Genomic DNA, 19,692 nt, shown 5'->3' with positions numbered 1-19,692 from the left:
TGTGCATGAGGGGATCAAGCAGGAAGGCTCTATGGCAGGCCTTGGCGAGGCCAGAGAGATGGGATGAGGGCAATTTTGTGGGGTCCAACAAGACCAAGGGCCAGGTACTGCACTTGGGCCACACCAACCCCAAGGGAATGCTCCAGGCTGGGACAGAGGGGCTAGAAAGCTGACTGGAAGGAAAGGGCTGGGGGAGCAGGTGGGGTGGGGTGGTGACAGTGGCTGAACACGAGCCAGCAGTGTGCCCAGGTGGCCAAGAAGGACTGATGTGGCAGCAGAACCAGGGCAGCAGTTACCCCTTTGTACTGGGCACTGGTGAGACTGCACCTCAAGTGCTGTGTTCAGTGTTGGGCCAATAATCTTAAAGGTCTTTTCCAACCTGAATGATTCTGTGATTAAAATTGTGTGTGGAGAGCAGAGTAGGGCTGATGGAAGCCAAGAACACTTGATTCTGATCATGGCAGACAATTTTTAGCTCTGCAACTTTTGATAAATCATTTTTTTCAATTTAAGCCTTGCTTTTTCAGTAAGGAATATGGATTTACCTATCTTGTTGGTTGATTCATCTGTAAATACTCAAAGGAAGAGTACTGTTAAAGAAATAGTATAGTTAGTTATTTGCACCTGCACTTTAGAGGAATAGCAGGAAATAGTTTTATTTCATCCTGTTTGAAATTAGGTAAACTCTTAACCTTTTTTGGTTTCAAGAATGATTTTTTAATTTGCTGCAGATGTTCTTATGTGTATGTATGGAAACATGCCTCAGCTATTACAAAAGATGCTCCCTAGGAGCTTTTCCCATGTGCTGTGGTTATTTGCCAGCACATATTTTGTAGGGTCACACAGCTTTTGTTTAGTCACAAAGTATCATTGCACCTGTTTTCTCTCCTTTCTGTGAATTGTATCATTAAATTTGTCCTGTGTCTATTCCATTTTACCCTTGTCACCTTCAGTTCTGGTCTGCTCAACAATTCTAAAATGAGACATTGAGCTTAATTTTTGTAACCTGTGGCCATTATAAATACTTCAATCATATCTCCTCTTAATCATCTTTGCTCAAGACTAAATAAATCCTACTTTTTTCTTTCCTGATATTTAAGCCCTGTTTCCCCATTCATCTTATTTGTTTCTCGTGCTGTACTCTTACCAACCCAATTCTGTCTTCAAACAAGCTGGCCAAAATAGGGTGCCAGCATTCAAATGTGGTTTCACTGGGGTTTTGTAGAATCATGCAACAATGTGTTTAATATCTTCTGCTTATAATAAGCCAGTTTTCTATTAACCTTCTTTAACACTGTTCTGCATTAGACCTAGATTCTGTCAATAAAGGTTCATTTTCCTATGACACATTGGCTAATTCAGTGCCTTTTAAACTCCGCTTAGCTGTGCTAATCATTATTTGCCTCCAGCCTTTCCATGCAGAATGGGAACTGTAAGTATGCTACCAAAAGCCTCTCCATTTGTCCTTGCATACAGTAATTATCTTGACACAGTGATGAATAATTATGATTCTTGCCTCCTCATACAGAGTTTGAAATACCATTTTCTTCCTTGCGTTGTACACATGCTTTTCATATCAGACATCACACAATTCAGCATGACTAGTTCAGTCAGCCAGACAGGGTCAAAGGGAAAGTAAATGTTTCCACAATCTCTGTGGAAACAAAAAGCAAGACTACATCTTCAGTGTGAATAGAATCTGGCACTCTCACATTCATTAAGGCTGCGTTTGTCAGTGCTGAATAAACAACCTTTCATCAAGTGCAGCAATTTTCTGTGTTCTGTAATTAAAGATATTTTTTGCTTAATTTATTTATATGAAAACTTGCCGAAGTGAGACCAACATTTTTATAATGCATATTTCAAAAAAAAAAAAAAAAGAGTGGAGGTTCTGGATAAAGTCCCAGGTACTATAATAACTTGATTTACTGTCTGTGATGTTACACTGAGTCCATCCGCAGAGGAGAGCTGTCCAAGTTTTCTCTACTTGGAGAAAGGAGGAGATGAGCTCCTTCTTCTTTTATGAATGCATGGTTAGCATCTAAGGCTTGGAGAATTTATAGATTTGTCAGTGCAGCATGAACTTCTACTGAACTTGGCAGCAGGATAGGATCAGGCAACAAGTGAGACAGAATTATTTAAAATATGTGATCCATCCTCATCGTTACAGGGGATTTTCAGTCTTTTTCTGTTTATCTGAAGGCAGGCTTGGTTTATCAGCTCCCTTGGAGAAGTAACCCAAATTTGAATTTTATGGGATGTTTCCAGTTATTTGATTGTCAAGGGTGGCAAGATTTTACTGGTTTTTTTGGTCTATAGGCCAGCACCTATACTCAGGACTCTCAGAGGTCCCTCGGCACCGAGCAAGCTGGATCTGGCAATAGAGCCACACACCTGCCTGAGGAAACTGATAGCAAGTTGTCAGGGTGATTTGCCTTTGGGGATGAGTGGTTCAGATTCAGCCTGACTTTTAGTTAACTTCAAATTTCTAGGATTTTTTATGTTCTGCAGAAAAACGTCTCCTGAGGCCATAAAGAGATGATAGTCCTTACAATAAAACCAGCAGAGCAGTTGGGTAACTGGAAATCCAAAGGCATGTGGTGCTACTACTGTTCATTCACAGGCAAAGGGAGCAGCTCTAATCCATTTGATGTTTGAAATAAAGCTGTGATCTTTCCCGTTAGTCATTTGGGACACTTGCCTGCAGCATTTGAAGGCACTGAGTTATGTTGTTAGTCAGAGCAGACATTATTTTGATTCTCTTTCATTCCAAACTTCCGTATTTAATAATATTTAAAGCTTCCTTCCAGTGTTTTCTTCAGCTTAACAACCCTGATTGTTACAACCTTTCTTGGTCTTTAGTGCTTTACAGACATCTGATAATTCATGTTTGTTCTCCACCAAGCTCTCATTCCTCTTTGCTTTTATTGTTTTGGGCTTTTTTTGTTAGAGTTTTGGTGTTTCTTTAAAGTGTGTTGATCTGGGCTGGATAAGTGCCCCAGCAGCCACCTCACCGGGGCTGGGCGCTGTTGGGGTGGTTTTTCACTGCCAGAACACCCTGTTCTCTGCTGATACCTGACTAAGTGTGATCCTGACTATCTCTGCTCTTTTCTGACCACTTGGAATTTTCATCTTTTGGAGCAGGGTGTTTATGTTGCCTAAGAGCTTGCTGAATAAGCACATTCTCTCTAGTTTGTCATTCGGGCAGTTACTGAATAGCATCAAATTCAGAGCCCTTTGGGCCCTCCCCAACCCTGAAGGACTTTCGCTTTTCTCAGGAACCCCTGGTAGCCACAGCCTTTGACTGGTTCCCTCCTACTCCCTATTTTCAGTGTTGCATTTTCTGATCAAGTGAGATTTTCAGTAGAGGAAGGAAAGCACCAGTTTATCTTCTTCCTGGTGTTAACGGCTTCCAGATGCTCTTGATGCCCCATTTGTGTACAATAGCTTTCAAATGCAGCTTTTTTCATTTTTGTTTCACTTGCTTCTCTCTTTTTTTTTTCCTTTGCTTGCTTCTCTCTCTCTCTCTTTTTTAAGTTTTTAATTTCCCATTATTCATTGCCCTCTCTTTCTCTGACATTAGTGTGTCCTGTGATGAGGAAGGCTCAAAAGGGCTATGCAATAGCTACTTTAACACCCAGTTGTCATCTTTGCTGTTGTGTTTTATGCTTGATTTTTCTATTCATAATATTAAAGGATATATTTAGAGTTTGATTTATAACTACGTGTGGTGTTTGTTAACATGTTCGTGATGGTGTAAACTGAGTGTAGTGAATCTTCTGAGGCCACTGTTTGGCAAGACTTTCCTGTTGTTTACACTGAGTTTACAGAGCTTGTAGCTGGAAGGAAACATTCGTTTGTCTGTCAAACGATTGTTATGCAAAGTCGGGTTAACTTCAACAAGCAAAGCATCTCAGGATGTGGCTTCATTCTTTTGCTGAGCTTCGTCCTGGTTTGAGCTTCGCAGCTACCCAAATCCAGGCAGCTGTGACGGCATTGCCTTCCTCTCTGTGCCCCGTGCTGCCCAGGGGCGGCAGAGCAGCTGCAGCGTTGGGGCTGCAATGGATTTGCTGCCCATGTCCTCTGTCGCATCCTGTCAGCAGCCAATGAAGAGGCCTTGGGCAGGTGACCGTGAGAAAGGGATTGGCTGACCTAGCAGGTCTTGTCTGTCTCTGCTTTCTGGTTCTATTGCTTTTTTTACTCAAGATCACAACTTGCTTGTGGTTTCTGAATCGTTAGGCCACTGTCTTGAAGGAGTGAAGCTCTGTGGGCTGGATATCTGACAATATCTCTTCCCAATTCTAGAAAAAAAAAAGATTTGATAATAGTACTATGTAAGACAGGGCATGAACTGGCACTTTTTGAAAATGTAGAGCTATTAAAATGCAGTCCTTGAATGATTAGACTAAATTTAAAAGCTGATTAAAAACTTAATTTTCAGTATATCTAAATCAGACTTTAAAAGTATTCTTGCCAAGGATAGCTGATTCTGCAGGCTCCATAAACCCTGCACCATCTCTCTTCGAGCTGCCTTATCCTCTGTATGAGCCAGCTGTCCATGGGGCTAAGGCGGCACCCAGGAACAGGCCAGCGTGCGCATTGGAGCTGGGCAGCACAGCCACCTTCCTGCCAGCCCCCAGAACTAACCCTGCAAAAGGCAGCTCCTCTCTCTGTCCTGTGCAGCATCCCACAGGCAGCTCTGCCCAGACATTCTGTTGAAATAACGTGTGTTTCTACAGGCGTGTAGATCACCCAAGATAAATGGGTAACAGTTTTACAATGTGATGTAATTCCGTTATGGGGTTGATAGATGATAAAAACAAGCATTTCATCCAGTGATTTTCATTTTAATTAGTTCACTTTTTCATTCGAGTTGGGTTTTTTGCCTCCTAGATATTCAAATGATTCCAAGGAATGTTAGCCGAGCATGTCGTGGAAACATAGATTCTAAACTCAGGATCAGACTGAAATAGGAAAGGCAAAGCCACCCATGGCCTTTGACAAATCTATTTTCCTTCATACTTCTGCCTTGAAACTGCTTAAGACCTCTTAAAATTAATCAAAGTAGAGCATGCTTCTGAGCTGGTAGGAAGCAGGGAGCTGATACACCACACGGGCTCTTCCCTATCTCAGAGCTCTGTTACTGCAATTAACCTTTGCAGCAGACAGGAGAGTGCACTTGCAGATGAATTTGCTGGTGTTGCTGTTGTGGTTTGAGCCCAGCTGGGAACAAAGCACCGTGTGCCCACTAACTCACTCCTTGGGGGGTTGAGACAGGGACAGGGAGGGCTCCTCACTGATTATGGTCATGTGCAAAACAGAATCGACTTGGAGGGAAAAAACACCAAATAAACAAAATCAATTTAATCTGCCAATAATCAAAACCAGAGTGGGACAATGAGAAATATAACCAGACCTTTAAAACACCTCCCTCCACCTCTTCCCTCTTCCTCAGCTTGTTTCATAGGCTTGGTCCACAAAAGCTCTTTTTGGTGGTGCTTCAGTTGGGGATTTTCCTTCTGCAGAACGGGTTTACTGCAGTGACCAGGAGGATGGTAGGAGTGGCAGTCCCTAGAGCTTCCAGTGCCTCAGGCTCTTCCCGAGTGGCATCTTCCTGTCATAAAATGTTAGGAGAAGTTTACAGTACCTGACTTCTTGGCCATGTCTTTGATGGTGAGTGTCCATTTTCAAAGGAAAAAGAGGAGACAGCCAGAAGTAACTGAACCCCTCTGTTCAGAGGACTTTACTGGGAGGAAGTTAATCCTGCCCCTGCTTTTGGGCATAGTTTCTGTACTGGCTGTGAATTAATCGAATTACAGCAGTAGCCTTTTGGGCTATTGTGTGTCCAGGAAGGGCTGCTTAGATGAGTGCTGGAGTGATCACTGAATCGCATTTGAGTAACACTTTAATTTCTTTCTCGGCCTCCATCCAGCTGCCAAGCCTGGACCTTTTGTTTCCGTGCTTGACGACAGATTTTGGCTTTGCAGGTTTTTACATTGCTGCCAAGTTAATTTTAGAACTTTAGTTGCCATGGCTACTGCAAAGTATTTCTTAGTTCTCTATTTATTTGCTCAGTTTGCTGCTCTTTTTTTTTTTCTTCTTACATTTAAGCTGCAATGTGTGAAGTGCATGGAGTAATTATCCTACTCTGCAGAAGATAAAAAGGAGGGCATGTGAGAGGTGAGGCTCTTGATTTTCAGGTTGATGACTCAGCTGCTCTTTCAGCAGCTGCAAAGACTTGAAAGCGGTGCTCTTGCCACGCATGGTCAGGATGAGGGGTTTAAGTCTGGGGAGGAAGGCTCAGGAAATGCACTCCTTCTGGGGCACTGAATGAACCATGCTGAGGCTGCTGATAGTTCTGCTGACTAATACTGTCTTGAGGTTTATCTGTGTCTTGCTGGCTGATTGTGTAGACTTATAACTATATATAGTTCCAAGTCTTAGGCTTAGCTTTGAATTCTTTGGAACAATGGCCATCATCTTGCTTAGAGCCTCTGCAGGACATTATACAGAGACAGCCTATTTCGTTACTTGAGCTCCAAAGTGCTATACTAAAAGCAATGATGATGTGAAAAATTAAATGGATGGGTGGATAATGAGATCTCCATATCAAGATGTCATACTCTGTTTATGCAGGCAAGGTCATGAATGGCTTTTCAGTCATCAGGAGGAATAGGCAAAGACAGAGCATGCAGTGGTATTTAGGCTTCTGATTAATATTTCAAATACTTTTGAGAAAAATGTCTCTCTTGTCAATACAGAAGAGCTTGAAGAAATTCCCGAGAGCCCAAGAACATCGTTATCTAGTTTTTCAAGTGGGGGTAGCAGGGCAGGGAGCCAGGCAGAGGTGAAGAGGATGACCTGATAGGCAACCTGAAGAGCTGGGGAAAAAGTCACTGTCTTCTCCAACTTCTTAGCTCCAGGGCTGTGCTGTGGCTCTGGTCTGTGGGAACTAGCACAGTGTGAAACACAGAATGACCTGGTGCCATTTCAAGCCAGGACATCTGTGTAGATCAGTGTTGTCTGGACATAAAGCCGTCACTATTTTAGACATATCTGGAAGGAGCCTGGAGTTTCATCCTGCTACTTTCCAGGAAACCTTATCCATTTACCAAGTACCTGGTCAGCAAGGCTGTAATCCTGTTGTATTCCTTTGGGCAGTTCTCATCAATAAGGTCTGCTTAGTGTGTGTAACACCCTGCCTCTTCTGTGCCTGAAACAGAGAAAGCCAAAGCAGGGCAGAAACACTTTGAATGCCGCTGAAAACAAATCCTTCTGTGGGGTGTCTAAGGGAGATATGAAGCTGCTTGGGGAGGGGAATGAATGGTAACTGAGAGTGAAAATCCATGAAGTTAAGGTGCTGGGTGAGATTGCTTTTGTAGCTTGGAGAAGGGCGGTAAGGAAAAAAAAGGTACCTAGCTTAGAAAGGGCATCACTAGAATAAAGAATATTCTGAATGTCCAGTGCACAGAATCTACATAAGACTTGTTTTAGTGGGACATAAAATCACCAAGAATGAGAAATCTAAGAACATGTGGAGACTTAGCTGGATGCCCTAGGAACTCCTAGTCCAAAAAGTAAATAATGAGCAGAGACTCTGCCTGCCTGTGTTTGATTTTTGTCGTTGTTGACCTTCCAAGCTACAGCTCTGCTCTTTAAGCAGTTGGAATTTAAATGTGTTGTTACAGTAGCATCTTTGTTGGAGATGGACTGTGACTCGTGCTCATTAAGGCTACAGATGTCTGCTCCAATTATGTATTTCTGAAGCTTTTTCTCTGATGAACTGTGAAAAGCCAGACTGGAGCAGAGGATTGGAAAAGATAAAATAATAGCCCCTCACCCCTGAGTATGACAGACTTAATGCACTTACTCTCAGATCTTTTGAAAAAACTTTGAGACAGCAAATTTGTTCACAGTCAATAAGAGAGCCCTCTGAGCACAGCCCTTATCACAGTCTTTTCCTAAATTATTCACAAAGCTTTTTACACTCAAAAAAGCTCTAATCTGCAAATCCAGCCTTTCCTAGATAATAAGGCTTAATGGGCATAAGTGGCATTGATAAACTGTTTATATGTGGTGTGACTAGAAAACACAGACCTTCTTACAGGGAGGTAGGGAAGCACAAAAGAATAAATACTCTGTGAATTTAAGCTACATTGGCTTGTCCACTCACCTTTGTTGTTAATTTGCATTTGGTAGCAGAGATGACAAACTCTTAAATACCTGCTTCTTCTGGGAGGAGTGAACTGTCAAGAAATTCAGTTCAATGACTCCTGTGATGTGTAAACATTTGCTGAGTTACTAGAGCAGAACTAAAGAGTTGTGGCTTTTTTTCTAGAGCAGTCACGCATGTCCAGCTGACACTTCCCTAGTGTTTTTGGTTTTGTCTCTCATCTTCTCCCTATTAGAATGTGCACAAAATGGACAGTAGTTCATCAGACAGTCTCAACTGGGTCCCCATCATTCCCTTCCACACCCTTGGGTACTCACCTGGCTCTGCAAAGCACCAAAACAGTTCCAAGGCATTGCCAAGAAGTTATCCATTTCAACATGATCAGATATATATACAGCAAGATGAAAAAACAAGGTAAAAGTCTCTCATATGCAAAACCGTCTCATGGTCCTGCTACTTTTGTTTTAGCTGTGCTATAGAGCAGTTCTTTTTTGCTTGGAGCATTATTGTGGAACACCATGAAGAACAGTTAACTTCTTGAATGGGAATTGCACTCTCTAGGTCACACAGGGTCAGAGGCTTCTCTCAGACCTGTGGTCCCCACTGAGGCATGCCCTCAGATGCCTTCTTCCCAGAGATACAGTCAATGCAACAGGAATATGTGCAACAGATCTAAAAACCTGAAAAGGAAGAGAGAGTTACTGGTAAACAAATGATGTTTCATTAGCCACAGTAATCCCAAAGCTCCAAAACAGTACACAAACTGTGAATTTACCCCACATTTCTGTAAGACAGGCGAGTTGTCCGAAAGGGATCATAACTTCAGATAAAATAGGTGTTTTGTTTCACACTGTTGTAAAGCTTGTTGTCAGATCCCATCTGACTTTTGACAGTGTCTTTTTTTCTGTATTTTATGGAGGCTTTTCACACAGGACCAAAAAGATGCTGTCTTTTTGGCAGTGGTTTATGCTCAAACTGCAACAGCAACACCAACAAATTTATGTGCAAGTGCACTCTCCCTGTCTGCTGCAAAGGTTAATTGCAGTAACAGAGCTCTGAGACAGGGAAGAGCCCATGTGGTGTATCAGCTCCCTGCTTCCTACCAGCTCAGAAGCATGCTCTACTTTGATTAATTTTAAGAGGTCTTAAGCAGTTTCAAGGTAAAAGTATGAAGGAAAATAGATTTGTCAAAGGCCATGGGTGGCTTTGCCTTTCCTATTTCAGTCTGACCCTGAGAGTTTAGAATCCACGTTTCCATGACAGAGGGATAACCTTAAAAGTTTTGAAAATAAGTTGGGATGTAATTCATATCTCTCACTTTTCTTCCCTCTTAGCAAGGTGGCGGTTACCAAGAGAAGGGACTCTGTTGCTGCAGAATGATCCCATAGTAACTAACTGGGTCTCATGGGGTCTGCAAAGGCATCCTGCTCACAGCTTATGCCAACGTGCTGTAGCCAGTGACCCAAAGTTAAATTAAAAGTGTTGTGGTATTTTACAGGATGTCATAATACATTTACCTTTGTTTCACTGAAGACTTTCAGGTAGTGATATTTATCCATGGATCATTCCTTGCAAATAAACTTGTTGATGCTTGCATAAAAATGATCTGCTTGTCACTGTGCTCCCTGTGCTGGCTTTTGTCCATGATATGTGACATAAATTCATTTCTCAACTGCTGAATCTAGGGAGTGTATTAAAGAAGCCACAGCAATGTGTGGTGAGCTGTAATTAAAATTACTAATGCATGTAAATTCCTTTCCTCCCTTCTCCTTTGATTTACATTCTTCATGCAGACTTTTTTCCCCTTCACTGAGTGAGCCAGAGGCCTAGTGTTGACTGCTAGCAATGGTTTCTGCTCTCTCTGCAGCACAGTTGCAGAGGTGCATATATTTTATATGTGGTAAGGCTCCTCACCAAGGTGTGACACTAGGTGTGAAGCAAACTGTATGGCTGAAGCTGGCCTGTGAGGCTGTGGTCTGGGCTGTGGCAGTAAAACACATCTGCTGAAGACTGGCAGTTTTCATAGCCAATAGCAGGACCGGTAATCATGTTCACTTAGTTATGGGGCAGTCTTTCTTTCACTTCTCATCCCTTATCACTAAAACACCTCTCATTTAAAATGGAGATGTTTAAAGGATTAGCCTTTTTTTTTTCTTGCATTGTCTTAACTAACTAATGTGCAAGATAATTTTAGAGATGCTAGAAAATGTGGTTTGCTGTTTAACCATGGAAGCGAGCTACCAAAATCAAATGTTGAACCAAATACCCTAAGTATCTTGATGCAGAGCAGGAATCTCTTCTATTGTGCTCGACACAGACAGTGTATCTTTCATTATTTTGTTGCTAGAGAAAATTGTAAGTTGTTCAGGTGCAATTCAGAGAGACAAAAAAGGAGTTTAGTTGATAGCCAAAGAAAGGGAAATTGTGAAGATTTACTGTCCAAGTCTTCTGCAGTAGAAAAGGAAGAATTTGGATGGATAGTGCTCCTGTAAATTGTGTGGATTTGGGAGGTCAGGGAGTTGGGTTTGCTTTGTTTTTCACTCAGCAGCTCATTTTTCTTGAGTTAAACTAATGTCCTGTATCAGAATTGTATTTTTCTTTTTGAGGCTATAAGGAGTTGCAGCCTGCACAGAGATAGAAATTCTCCCCCAGTAAAGAACTCAGTACTCAAAGGCTGTATGGCCTTGTGAAGGTGGGGCTGGAATGGGGTCAGAGAAACTTGGTTCCATAGTGCTGGCACTGGCTTCAAGTGTGCCAGAGGCCTTTCAGTGTGTTTGTGCTGTTTTGCTTCTCTGAGCCTCTTTCCTTCTTTGCATTTTGTTGTTTTCTATTGTGTGTTCCCCTAAGATTTGCACACAGTTCCAGATCCATTCAGATGTTGTCCAGAGTCATTATTCCTGTTACCTTTTTTCTTCTCTGGGCCCAAAGCCTGAGAAGGAAGTCCTTCTCCTGTGTCATGACTCTGAACAAATCCAACTAGAATTTCTCTTACAATTCTAGGTAACTTTCCCAATTCCTTGGTATATATTGTACATATACTATATGCTACCTGAAGTACCACTTCTGGTCTGTTCCTTTTGTTGTCCCTCTCACACTGCTGTTCAGGGTCATGCTCGTGCTCAGTGCCACTCAGTTACCACTTCCAACCATCCCCTTTTCCATGTTCATCTGAAATGAAAGCTCAGTTGTGTGATCTCGTGGCCTCAGCTCAGCTCAGTTTTTCTTTTCCCCATCTTGTTCTAGCCTGACTTGTGGTTTTGTTTTTTTTTTTATTTGAAGGCCTTGTTTTGATTTTATTGTTCCCTTCTTTCACTGCACTCACAAGGAGAATCTCCCTTGATTGGTTGCTTTCTCACCTAGGAGGGCACATTGCTGCTCATGGTTAGTTTGTTATCAACCAGGACTTCCAGGTCCCTCTTCTGGAGCTGTTCTGCAGCAGGTCACCCCCAGCCTGTACTGGTGATGAGGTTGTTCCTCCCCAGGTGCAGGATTCTGCACTTACCCTTGGTGAACCTCATGACAATCCAAAGAAAAAAGGAAAACCTGCTTGTATCACATGGTGTGTTAGGGGAAAACACAGTGTGGGTTAAGAGCAGTTTTATACTGAAGCCAATCTGAGGCCTCCTTTTCCTTCTGTCTTGCAGAGGCAGGCAGCGGGCAGGATTACGTGACATCAGAGAATCAGCTGCTGTACTACCCAAGCATCACGTACGCCATCATTGGCAGCTCCATCATCTTCGTGCTGGTGGTGGCCTTTCTGGCACTGGTGCTGCACCACCAGCGCAAGCGCAGCAACCTGCTGGCACTGCCAGTTCACCGCCTGCAGCACCCCGTCCTGCTCTCCCGCCTCGTCGTCCTTGACCACCCCCACCACTGCAGCGTCACCTACAACGTCAACAATGGCATCCAATACGTGTCCAGCCAGCCCTACCCCCGGCCTGTGGACCTGGACTCACCACCCTCCTATTCAGAGGCTGTACTCGACCAAAGGTACACACAGGGGCTGACTCACTGGTTGCATGCTACTGGCTGCAGTTTTGGTAGTCTCTGCTTCTGTTCCCCACTGATCCTTACTACTGCTCTTCGCACAGCTACAGCATTGTGATTCTGTCGCGAGCACAGAGAAAAATTTGGGCAACTTTGAGCTCCCCCTGCATGAGAATCATAGAACAGGGGTGGGAAGGGCCCTCCAGAGTTCATCCAGCCCAACCCCCTGCTAAAGCAGGTTCCCCTTGATCAAGAGGGGGGTCCAGGTGGGTTTGGAAACCTCCCAAGAAGAAGGTTCCACACTCTCCCTGGGCAGCCTGTGCCAGGGCTCCCTCACCTCAACATCAAAGGAGCTTCTCCTCCTGTTCAAGTGGCACTTCCTTTGTTCCAGCTTTGGACTGTTACCCCTTGTCCTGTCACTGGCCACCACAGAAAAAAGACTGGCCCCATCTTCTCAACACCTGCCTTTTAGATATCGATCAGCATTTATAAGATCCTCCCTCACTCTTCTCCAGGCTGAACAGCCCCAGATCCCGCAGCCTTTCCTCTTCAGAGAGATTTTCCAGTGATGAAAACTTCATGGTCCTCAGGGCCTCTTACTGTTACTGAAGTTAAAGGGATTTAAGGCAAACTTAAGTTGTGCTCTCTTGGCACGTGTCGTTGATAGCAGAGATGTTGAGAGTGGCAGGAGACTGCAAAGAAAGGTCTCACTTGTCTGTCAGTGATACCCTGTAGCAGTCTGGAGTCAAAACATAAAAACTGAATTTGTTTTGCCAAAAAACAGCTAGGCTGTGAGTCACACTGGTTTAAAAACAAATATCCTGGTCGTATGTGAGAAGTATATAAAGGTGAGAGGTCTTCAGTTCTTGCATAAAGAAATTGTGTAGTCCCTCTGCTCTGTGCCGCTTTCCTTTACCAGCAGAAGAACAGGACTCTGGAATGGAAAGCACTGTTCTCTATTTAAGTAGCTGAAAGTTGAGGTGTGGTTTGAGTTATGATCTTTTGGTAGCTATGACACTGGGGTTTTTTTTGTAGAGAATTAACCTTTGTTTTAACTTCTGTTTGTAAATTCTTTCCAAACAGAACTCCCAGGCTGACACCCTCCATACGTAACAGAGGCATAGTAGGAACTGTAATGATCCAGATTGTCACCCTGTCGGTAGTTTTTGGTGCAAGCCCTGGTGGTATCTAAGAGTGATAGTATAGTCACATTCATAGAATCATAGAATGGTAGGGGTTGGAAGGGACCTTTAGAGATCATCTAGTCCAACCCCCCTGCAGAAGCAGGGTCACCTAGATCAGGTTGTATAGGAACACGTCCAGGCAGGTTTTGAAGACCTGCAAGGAAGGAGACTGACAACCCCTCTTTGCTGCATTTAGCAGCAGTTCCTTTGTTGACATTGATAACAAGGATATCTTTTCATTAGTAAGGGCAACTAAGGGAGCAGCTCTCCAGGCTGTAATCACTTCTCACCTGGGCTGACACAAACCATCCGCACTTTCGGAGGCAATTGCTCCCAGGACCTGTTACCATTCCACTAAACCCTTTGGTGCCTTGTTTACTATCAGAACCAAACCTAGTTTTCCTGAATGCTGTACTTGTCTTGTCTATGTCTACTTAGCAGTGCTCTGTGTGTGAAAAAGTGATTTGTCCTGTGGAGAACTCAGTTCATTATTTATTTTTAAACTGTAAGCCATTAATATCTGTCACTTAATGGAGGTTTCCTCACAGCTTTCTTGTGTTCAGATCATTATCTATAGATGCAAATCCACTACTTGCTTTATTTATTTTACAGTGCTTTCTCAGGTTGTGTAAATGTTACCCAGGAACAGCTGCCTCTAGCAGCTGTGCTTGAGGGTCAGCCATGACTCACTGGGAGTGTGTTCCCGGGGAAATGACAGTGTGGCAGGACAGAATTAGCTGTGTTGTATCTTGCCCCAAAACCTTGCTGCCCAGTGTTGGTGTTTTGGAATGACCTGAATGATATAGGCAGGCCTGCATGAGATCTCCTGGCAGGTGTCATCATGGAAAAGCTAATGCTGCAGGCTTGTGTATGAGTGGCTGGAAAGCTCTCCATCTGAAAAGGATCATCTGAACCCGAGCCAGCAGTGTACCCAGGTGGCCAAGAAGGCCAATGACATCCTGACTTGTATCAGCACTGGTGTGGCAGCAGGACCAGGGCAGCGACTGTGATTGTCCCCCTGTACTGGGCACTGGTGAGGCCACACTTTGAGTGATGTGTTCAGTGTTGGGCTCCTCGGTACAAGAGGGACACCAAGGGGGTCTGTAGAAGAAGGACTTTTTCCGTGAGAGGGTTGTCAGCCCCTGTGCCAGGCTGCCCAGGGAGGTGGTTGAGTCCCCATCCCTGGAGCTATTGCAAAGCCGTGTAGCTGAGGTGCTGAGGGCCATGGGTTAGTGGTGGGCTTGGCAGTGTGAAGGGTAGGGGTTGGACTTGAGGAGCTTAAAGGGCTTTTCCAATCAAAACGATTCTACAAAAGAAAAATACTGTTTGTTTTTTCATAATTCACTTCCTTCCACAGCAGTGCTTCAGTAACCCCTTCCTGTGCTGTGTGTCTTGCAGCAGGCCGCCCTGGTTCGACCTTCCTCCGCCACCATATTGTTCTGAGTCAGAGTCGTGTGCCCAGGCAGAGCTGCCGCCGTACCGCTCTCGGGCAGGCAGCTCAGTGAGCTGTGCCCCCACTGTGGCAGCAAGGCCGGGCAGCCGGGCAGGAGGCCTCTCCGACAGTGCTGATAGCCACAGAACTCTGCTTGCCAGCACCGCAGAGCCCAGCGACTCACTGCTCACCCACACTGCCGAGAGAGAAGCGTAACTGCTCCGACTGGGATGGACAGGAAGGCATTGCCTTCTTCAAACCTGTATGGGTTAATCTGCTGCAGCTAATGGGCTTCAGGGGGAGTCGTACCTGAATGATGACTTGACTGGAATCCACACTATATTGGAATTCAGCATTTTTGGGCTCATCCGAGACAGAGCTGAGCACTGAGCCTGGAGTCACATCATCTCCCATGGTGTTTCCACAAGCAGGTTCTGCCTCAGAGTAGTAAGAGAACCATCAGTGCTGTCTCCAAGAGCCGCTGTGGTGCATTTCTCAGACTATTTACTGTGTGTGAATGTATATATGTGCCTGCAACATCTGTAGATATTATACAGACCCAAACCATGGCAGAAGGACCCTGTTCTCAGCCCACCTCCTGGCCTGGCAATGTGCAAGCCCTTCCCTCTTGCTGCCAACTGGAGGTAACTGGAGGAGATGAGCACTGGTCACTCTGTTTGGAGGTCTGGTGCCCAGCACCAGCCCACTGGCAGGCCCCGAATTGCAGAAAATGTCCCTCTCAACCTTTCTCTTCATGGCCTTAGAACATTCTCACTGTGAATGTAATTTGCAAAGTTTAAGCTTGTGAGGATGCAACAACTCTCTAACTGGAGAAATGAGGATTTATTTCCCAGATGCTAATATCTAGGCCAAATTTGCATGTGTTTTCTCAGGAACACCACAAAGGTTGGTTTATCTGACTTCAAGGCTGAGGACAGATGCACTGAAGCTTCTCAGCAAGCCAGTGCAAGACTTCCTTTCCAGCGTGGCAAAACATTACTCTGTGTGTTCCTTCTTAAAAAACCCCAGACCACGACCAAACAACAAAACAAAATGACCCCTCCAACTGTTTAAGCTGAATCTTGGACACCAAAAGCAGCCTGAGGCAAACACCCATCACAAAAAGCTTTATTGTGAATGACTGGTCTGTTGTATTTGTGAAAGAACTGAAAGCCCGTTGAGCAGTAGGGTGGTGGGCGCTGGGCTGGGACAGGGCCTGTGCCTTCAGAACCCTAAAATGTCGATGTTTCACTTATGATGTTACCATTGTTTTTTACAAAGGTGGCCATTATTTGTGCTCATCTGGTTGAAGCTCTAGCTTCTGCAGGAAACCACAGCTATTTGTGTGTTTTGTCCAAACTCTTGGAGTGATCTCCTGTGAGGTGTGTGGCACCTTCTAGACAAGAGGAAGACCTTCTATTGTTTTCCATATACTGAGCACTGCACTGCAGTGGCAATGAAATGTCAGTTTAACTTCCCTTTTGCCACGCTGAATGCCTTCACCTCTGAGATGTTTTCACACAGATGTTCCTCTTGTCTAGAGGGAAATTGGCCTTGAAAAATTATTTCTATTGGTCTGCCAGACACATTTCCCATTCCTCCTTGCCTGTAATGGACCATGTCATTAGGCAGACTTTGGTGTTTAGCAGCAGCAAAGGAAGCTGACTACCCACACCATCTGCTTTCTTCCTCCTCATCTGTCTGAGGTAACTTCTTTGGCCCAAAGGTTGTACACTGAGAACACAAGCTTGAGCGTAGGTAGGGGAGCTCAAGCTCAGCCTTGATTCCCACACATACCCAAGAGGTTTTTTGTGGTATTTTTTTTCATTTTCAACTCTGGAGCCTGCTACTGTGGTACATAAGGGGAAGGCTCAGGTGGATTCCCAAGCTCAGATCATTTCAGGACTGAAGACACAATGGGGAGTACCAGAGAACCCCAGTGCTGACAGGCCTGGCTGGCTGTGAGAGCAGAGGAACGACAGCCTGTCCTGGCAGACTGAGGCAGCCCATTGGGAAGTGCTTCAGTGAAGGTGCTCCCAGGGCCTTCTGTAAGGTGCTGCTGGGCCTCTGCAAGCTGTGTAATGAATTAATCACAGAATTAGCCTTGACATTGTCCTGTTGCAGTTTTTAAAACATACTGTTGAAGAGTTTGCAGCAGTTTCATTAGAATTAGCCATCGTTTTAATTTTCAAGTTGCCTGAGTCTTACATTAGTGAGATTTAAGTGGTTGTGTCCAGCATCTCTCCCTGGCATGTGTCCCTTCCCCAGGCAGCTGCCTTTCGCCAGGAGTGTTCAGAGGCTCCAGGGCATGTGCAAACCAAATACTGTGTGCCTGTGGCGTCTGCAAATCATGGCCTTGCATTGCTGAGAGGTAGGAGAGGAGCAGGCGTACCCTGCTTCTCCTGTCTTCTCTGGCAGTCACTGTCAGATATGTACATACATATATATGTTTTTTAAAAGCTACTCTTTCAGGTTGTATATATTCATGTAACTTTTGATTAAGATAATCCATTTGGACTTTACCAAAAAAAAGTAAAAAATAGCATTCTAAGTGATGTGACATTTTCCCTTCCAGCTAAGGGTGTATTTATCTTTGTATAGGAACCTTTTTGGTTTTGAGAACACGCGTTTCAGAAGGAGATTGTGCCTTTCTGACTGAATGTTGATTTGGGAGGCTGTTAATGGCATCTCTGGGTGATGTTACGTATTGTTGTCTAGAGATCCAAAAAGAGGAACAAGTCTTGTCTTCTTTGGTGTTACTTATGGGGACCACTGACCTTTGAGGAGTACAGAAGGTCGGTATCTCATTCCAAAAGCCTAAAACTTTTGCTAAAACTGGGGGAGGGGAAATGTTCATCTTACTCCAATTCTCTGTCACACAGATCCGCTCGCTGCTTTCCTTGGAAATTGCTGTAGTATCACACAGAAATTGTTTATGACGTGTCAGTCCAGCAGTGTTAATAGTGTTGTACTGCATTATTCAGTGGGATCCTTGGGAAAGCACAGCAGCAATAACCTGTAGTGCTGGGGAAATGAAATCTGTCCCTGGGAGTCCTGTAGCTAGGAAGGTGCTGGTACACGGCCTGGAGGCTTCATGTGCTGTGGTCTCTGCACGGGAGCAGTAACATTGGAATTGATTGTTCTATTGTTTGTAATTGTTCCTAACCTTTTTAGCTGAGGTTAGTCCCCCAGGAGCCTTTACACTTCATATTTAAACAAATGCATATTATTTCAAAGACCCGTTCTTACAACAGTAATGTTTTCTTCCAGAGCCAAATTCTGGTTCCGATGAGTAGTTCTCAGGGCAGATACCAATATCTCTGATTGTATCTAAACAGTTTGAAGACCTGACTCCCTGCAATGAGGAAGGAAAGTGGATTAGCCTGTTGGAAATAAGATTTGGGTTATTTAAAGATAAACAAATAAATTTCAGGAGCTTTGAGTATCTGTAACCTCTGCTGAAGTCAGAGTGCTGTGTATTTAAAATTGGGCCATTAGTGAATCCGCTTGATAATAATCTGAAGCTCCTTGTAAGGCAAATTGCAATTTACCTCTGTGGTGCTGTGCTAATGGAAAAGCCGCAGCATGCTTTTACAAAGGGCCTGTGAATCATTTCCTGGGCTCTTGTCTGCAGCGACATACAAGCCCACACCACAAGTTCTAAGTAACTCCCCATTCATTCTTCCTCTCCTTGTAAGTCAAACCAGTTTCCTTTACACCACCTCACTTTGATAGAGCTACTAGGGCCATTGTGATAGATTTAGAAGCTGGGTGGAGGAAAGAGCTGATGGCTCTCATTTTAATTAATGCTGCAGCTTGTTAATCTTGGGCGCTTTACTTTTTAGACATCTTAGGGAAGACAAATGGTTTTAGTAGATAAGAAAAACTATTAACAATGAAAAGGATAGATGGACACTGGTTCTGAATTTAATTTGTAATGAATATTTAAAATTGTATAAGTGAAGGAAGAATTTAATGCTGTATTTTGTAACGTGGTGATCAGATGGCAAGTACTGTTTTTAACTCATGGGAAGCTACTTTGCATATAATGCCTGGAACTAAAAAGGTAAGATAAGTGCTCTTCTTGCAGTTCATATTAGAGTTGAAGTATATTTAATTAACACAAGGCACCCATGGAAAAAAACTGTGGACTGCAGGAAGGACTTCAATACTGTGCTGGATACTGGTATCCCAGTACAGGACTGTGCCTTCATTTATCTTTTTTTTTTTCTTTTTTAATCTGATTTGAGGGATTTTGTCAATTTGAAATAGAGATGTTACAGGAGAAGTGTAAAAGAGGTTGTACATTGAAACCCAGCCTTGTCTTGAACTTTTGTAAACTGGAAATCTTCAAAAAAATGTATCCTGTATTCCTGAATAAAGTTGGGTGTTTTAATAATGTTCCTAAGTGGGGGTGTCCCCTGCCTCATGAAGTCTCAGCAGTTTTAGTTCTGTAGCCTCTTTCATGAGGCTTCTGCCAACTTCTTGTGCATTCAGTGTTAAGTTTTGTTAAATCTTTGTGGGTTTTAAACATATTTTTAAAGGAAGTGATATTGGAAACCCACATGTAGGTGTGTGTATAAAAATACATGTCTCCATGTTTATACAAATGAAAATTGCTTAATTTCATACTTTCTCCTTTTGCCATTCTGTTTGTGCTGGCAGAGATGAGGCATCTGCACAGCAGGCGTGTTTGGGGGTTGTCTGCTTATGGCAAAGCTCCAGAGGCTTCGGCAGAGGTGGGTGCTCTGTGCTGGCTGCTGGACAGGGATTTACTAGTAGAGCCCAGGGGCCTCTGGCATTACTTCTCCCCTCCTTTCCCACCTCTGGCTTTCCCACCACATATGTTCCCAGCACAAGGTCCCTGTTTGTCTGTGGGTTTGAGAAGAGGTGCTCTGGGGAAGCTGAACTCCTTG

The 19,692-nt window shown here is 43.9% G+C and overlaps 1 protein-coding gene across 3 annotated transcripts in view; it reads left to right on the top strand.

Annotated features, from left to right (window-relative positions):
* The window catches only part of LDLRAD3 (low density lipoprotein receptor class A domain containing 3), a 116,528-nt gene extending 97,107 nt beyond the window's left edge, over window positions 1-19,421 (top strand). Inside the window, exons 5-6 of one of the 3 annotated variants that reach the window (XM_061998516.1) lie at window positions 11,818-12,163; window positions 14,746-19,421. In XM_061998516.1, coding sequence (XP_061854500.1) covers window positions 11,818-12,163; window positions 14,746-14,992 — 593 coding nt within the window. In that variant the 3' untranslated portion in view covers window positions 14,993-19,421. Of the gene's footprint in view, window positions 1-11,817; window positions 12,164-14,742 lie in introns of all 3 variants that reach the window. The other 2 variants (XM_061998514.1, XM_061998513.1) reach the window with 2 other exon arrangements.
* Window positions 19,422-19,692: the final 271 nt, after the last annotated feature.

This window comes from Colius striatus, chromosome 6 (assembly GCF_028858725.1).
Source record: "Colius striatus isolate bColStr4 chromosome 6, bColStr4.1.hap1, whole genome shotgun sequence".
Taxonomy (NCBI): Eukaryota; Metazoa; Chordata; class Aves; order Coliiformes; family Coliidae; genus Colius; species Colius striatus.
The sequence above is the reverse complement of the archived record's forward strand: the minus strand, read 5'-3'. Positions and strand labels throughout refer to the sequence as shown.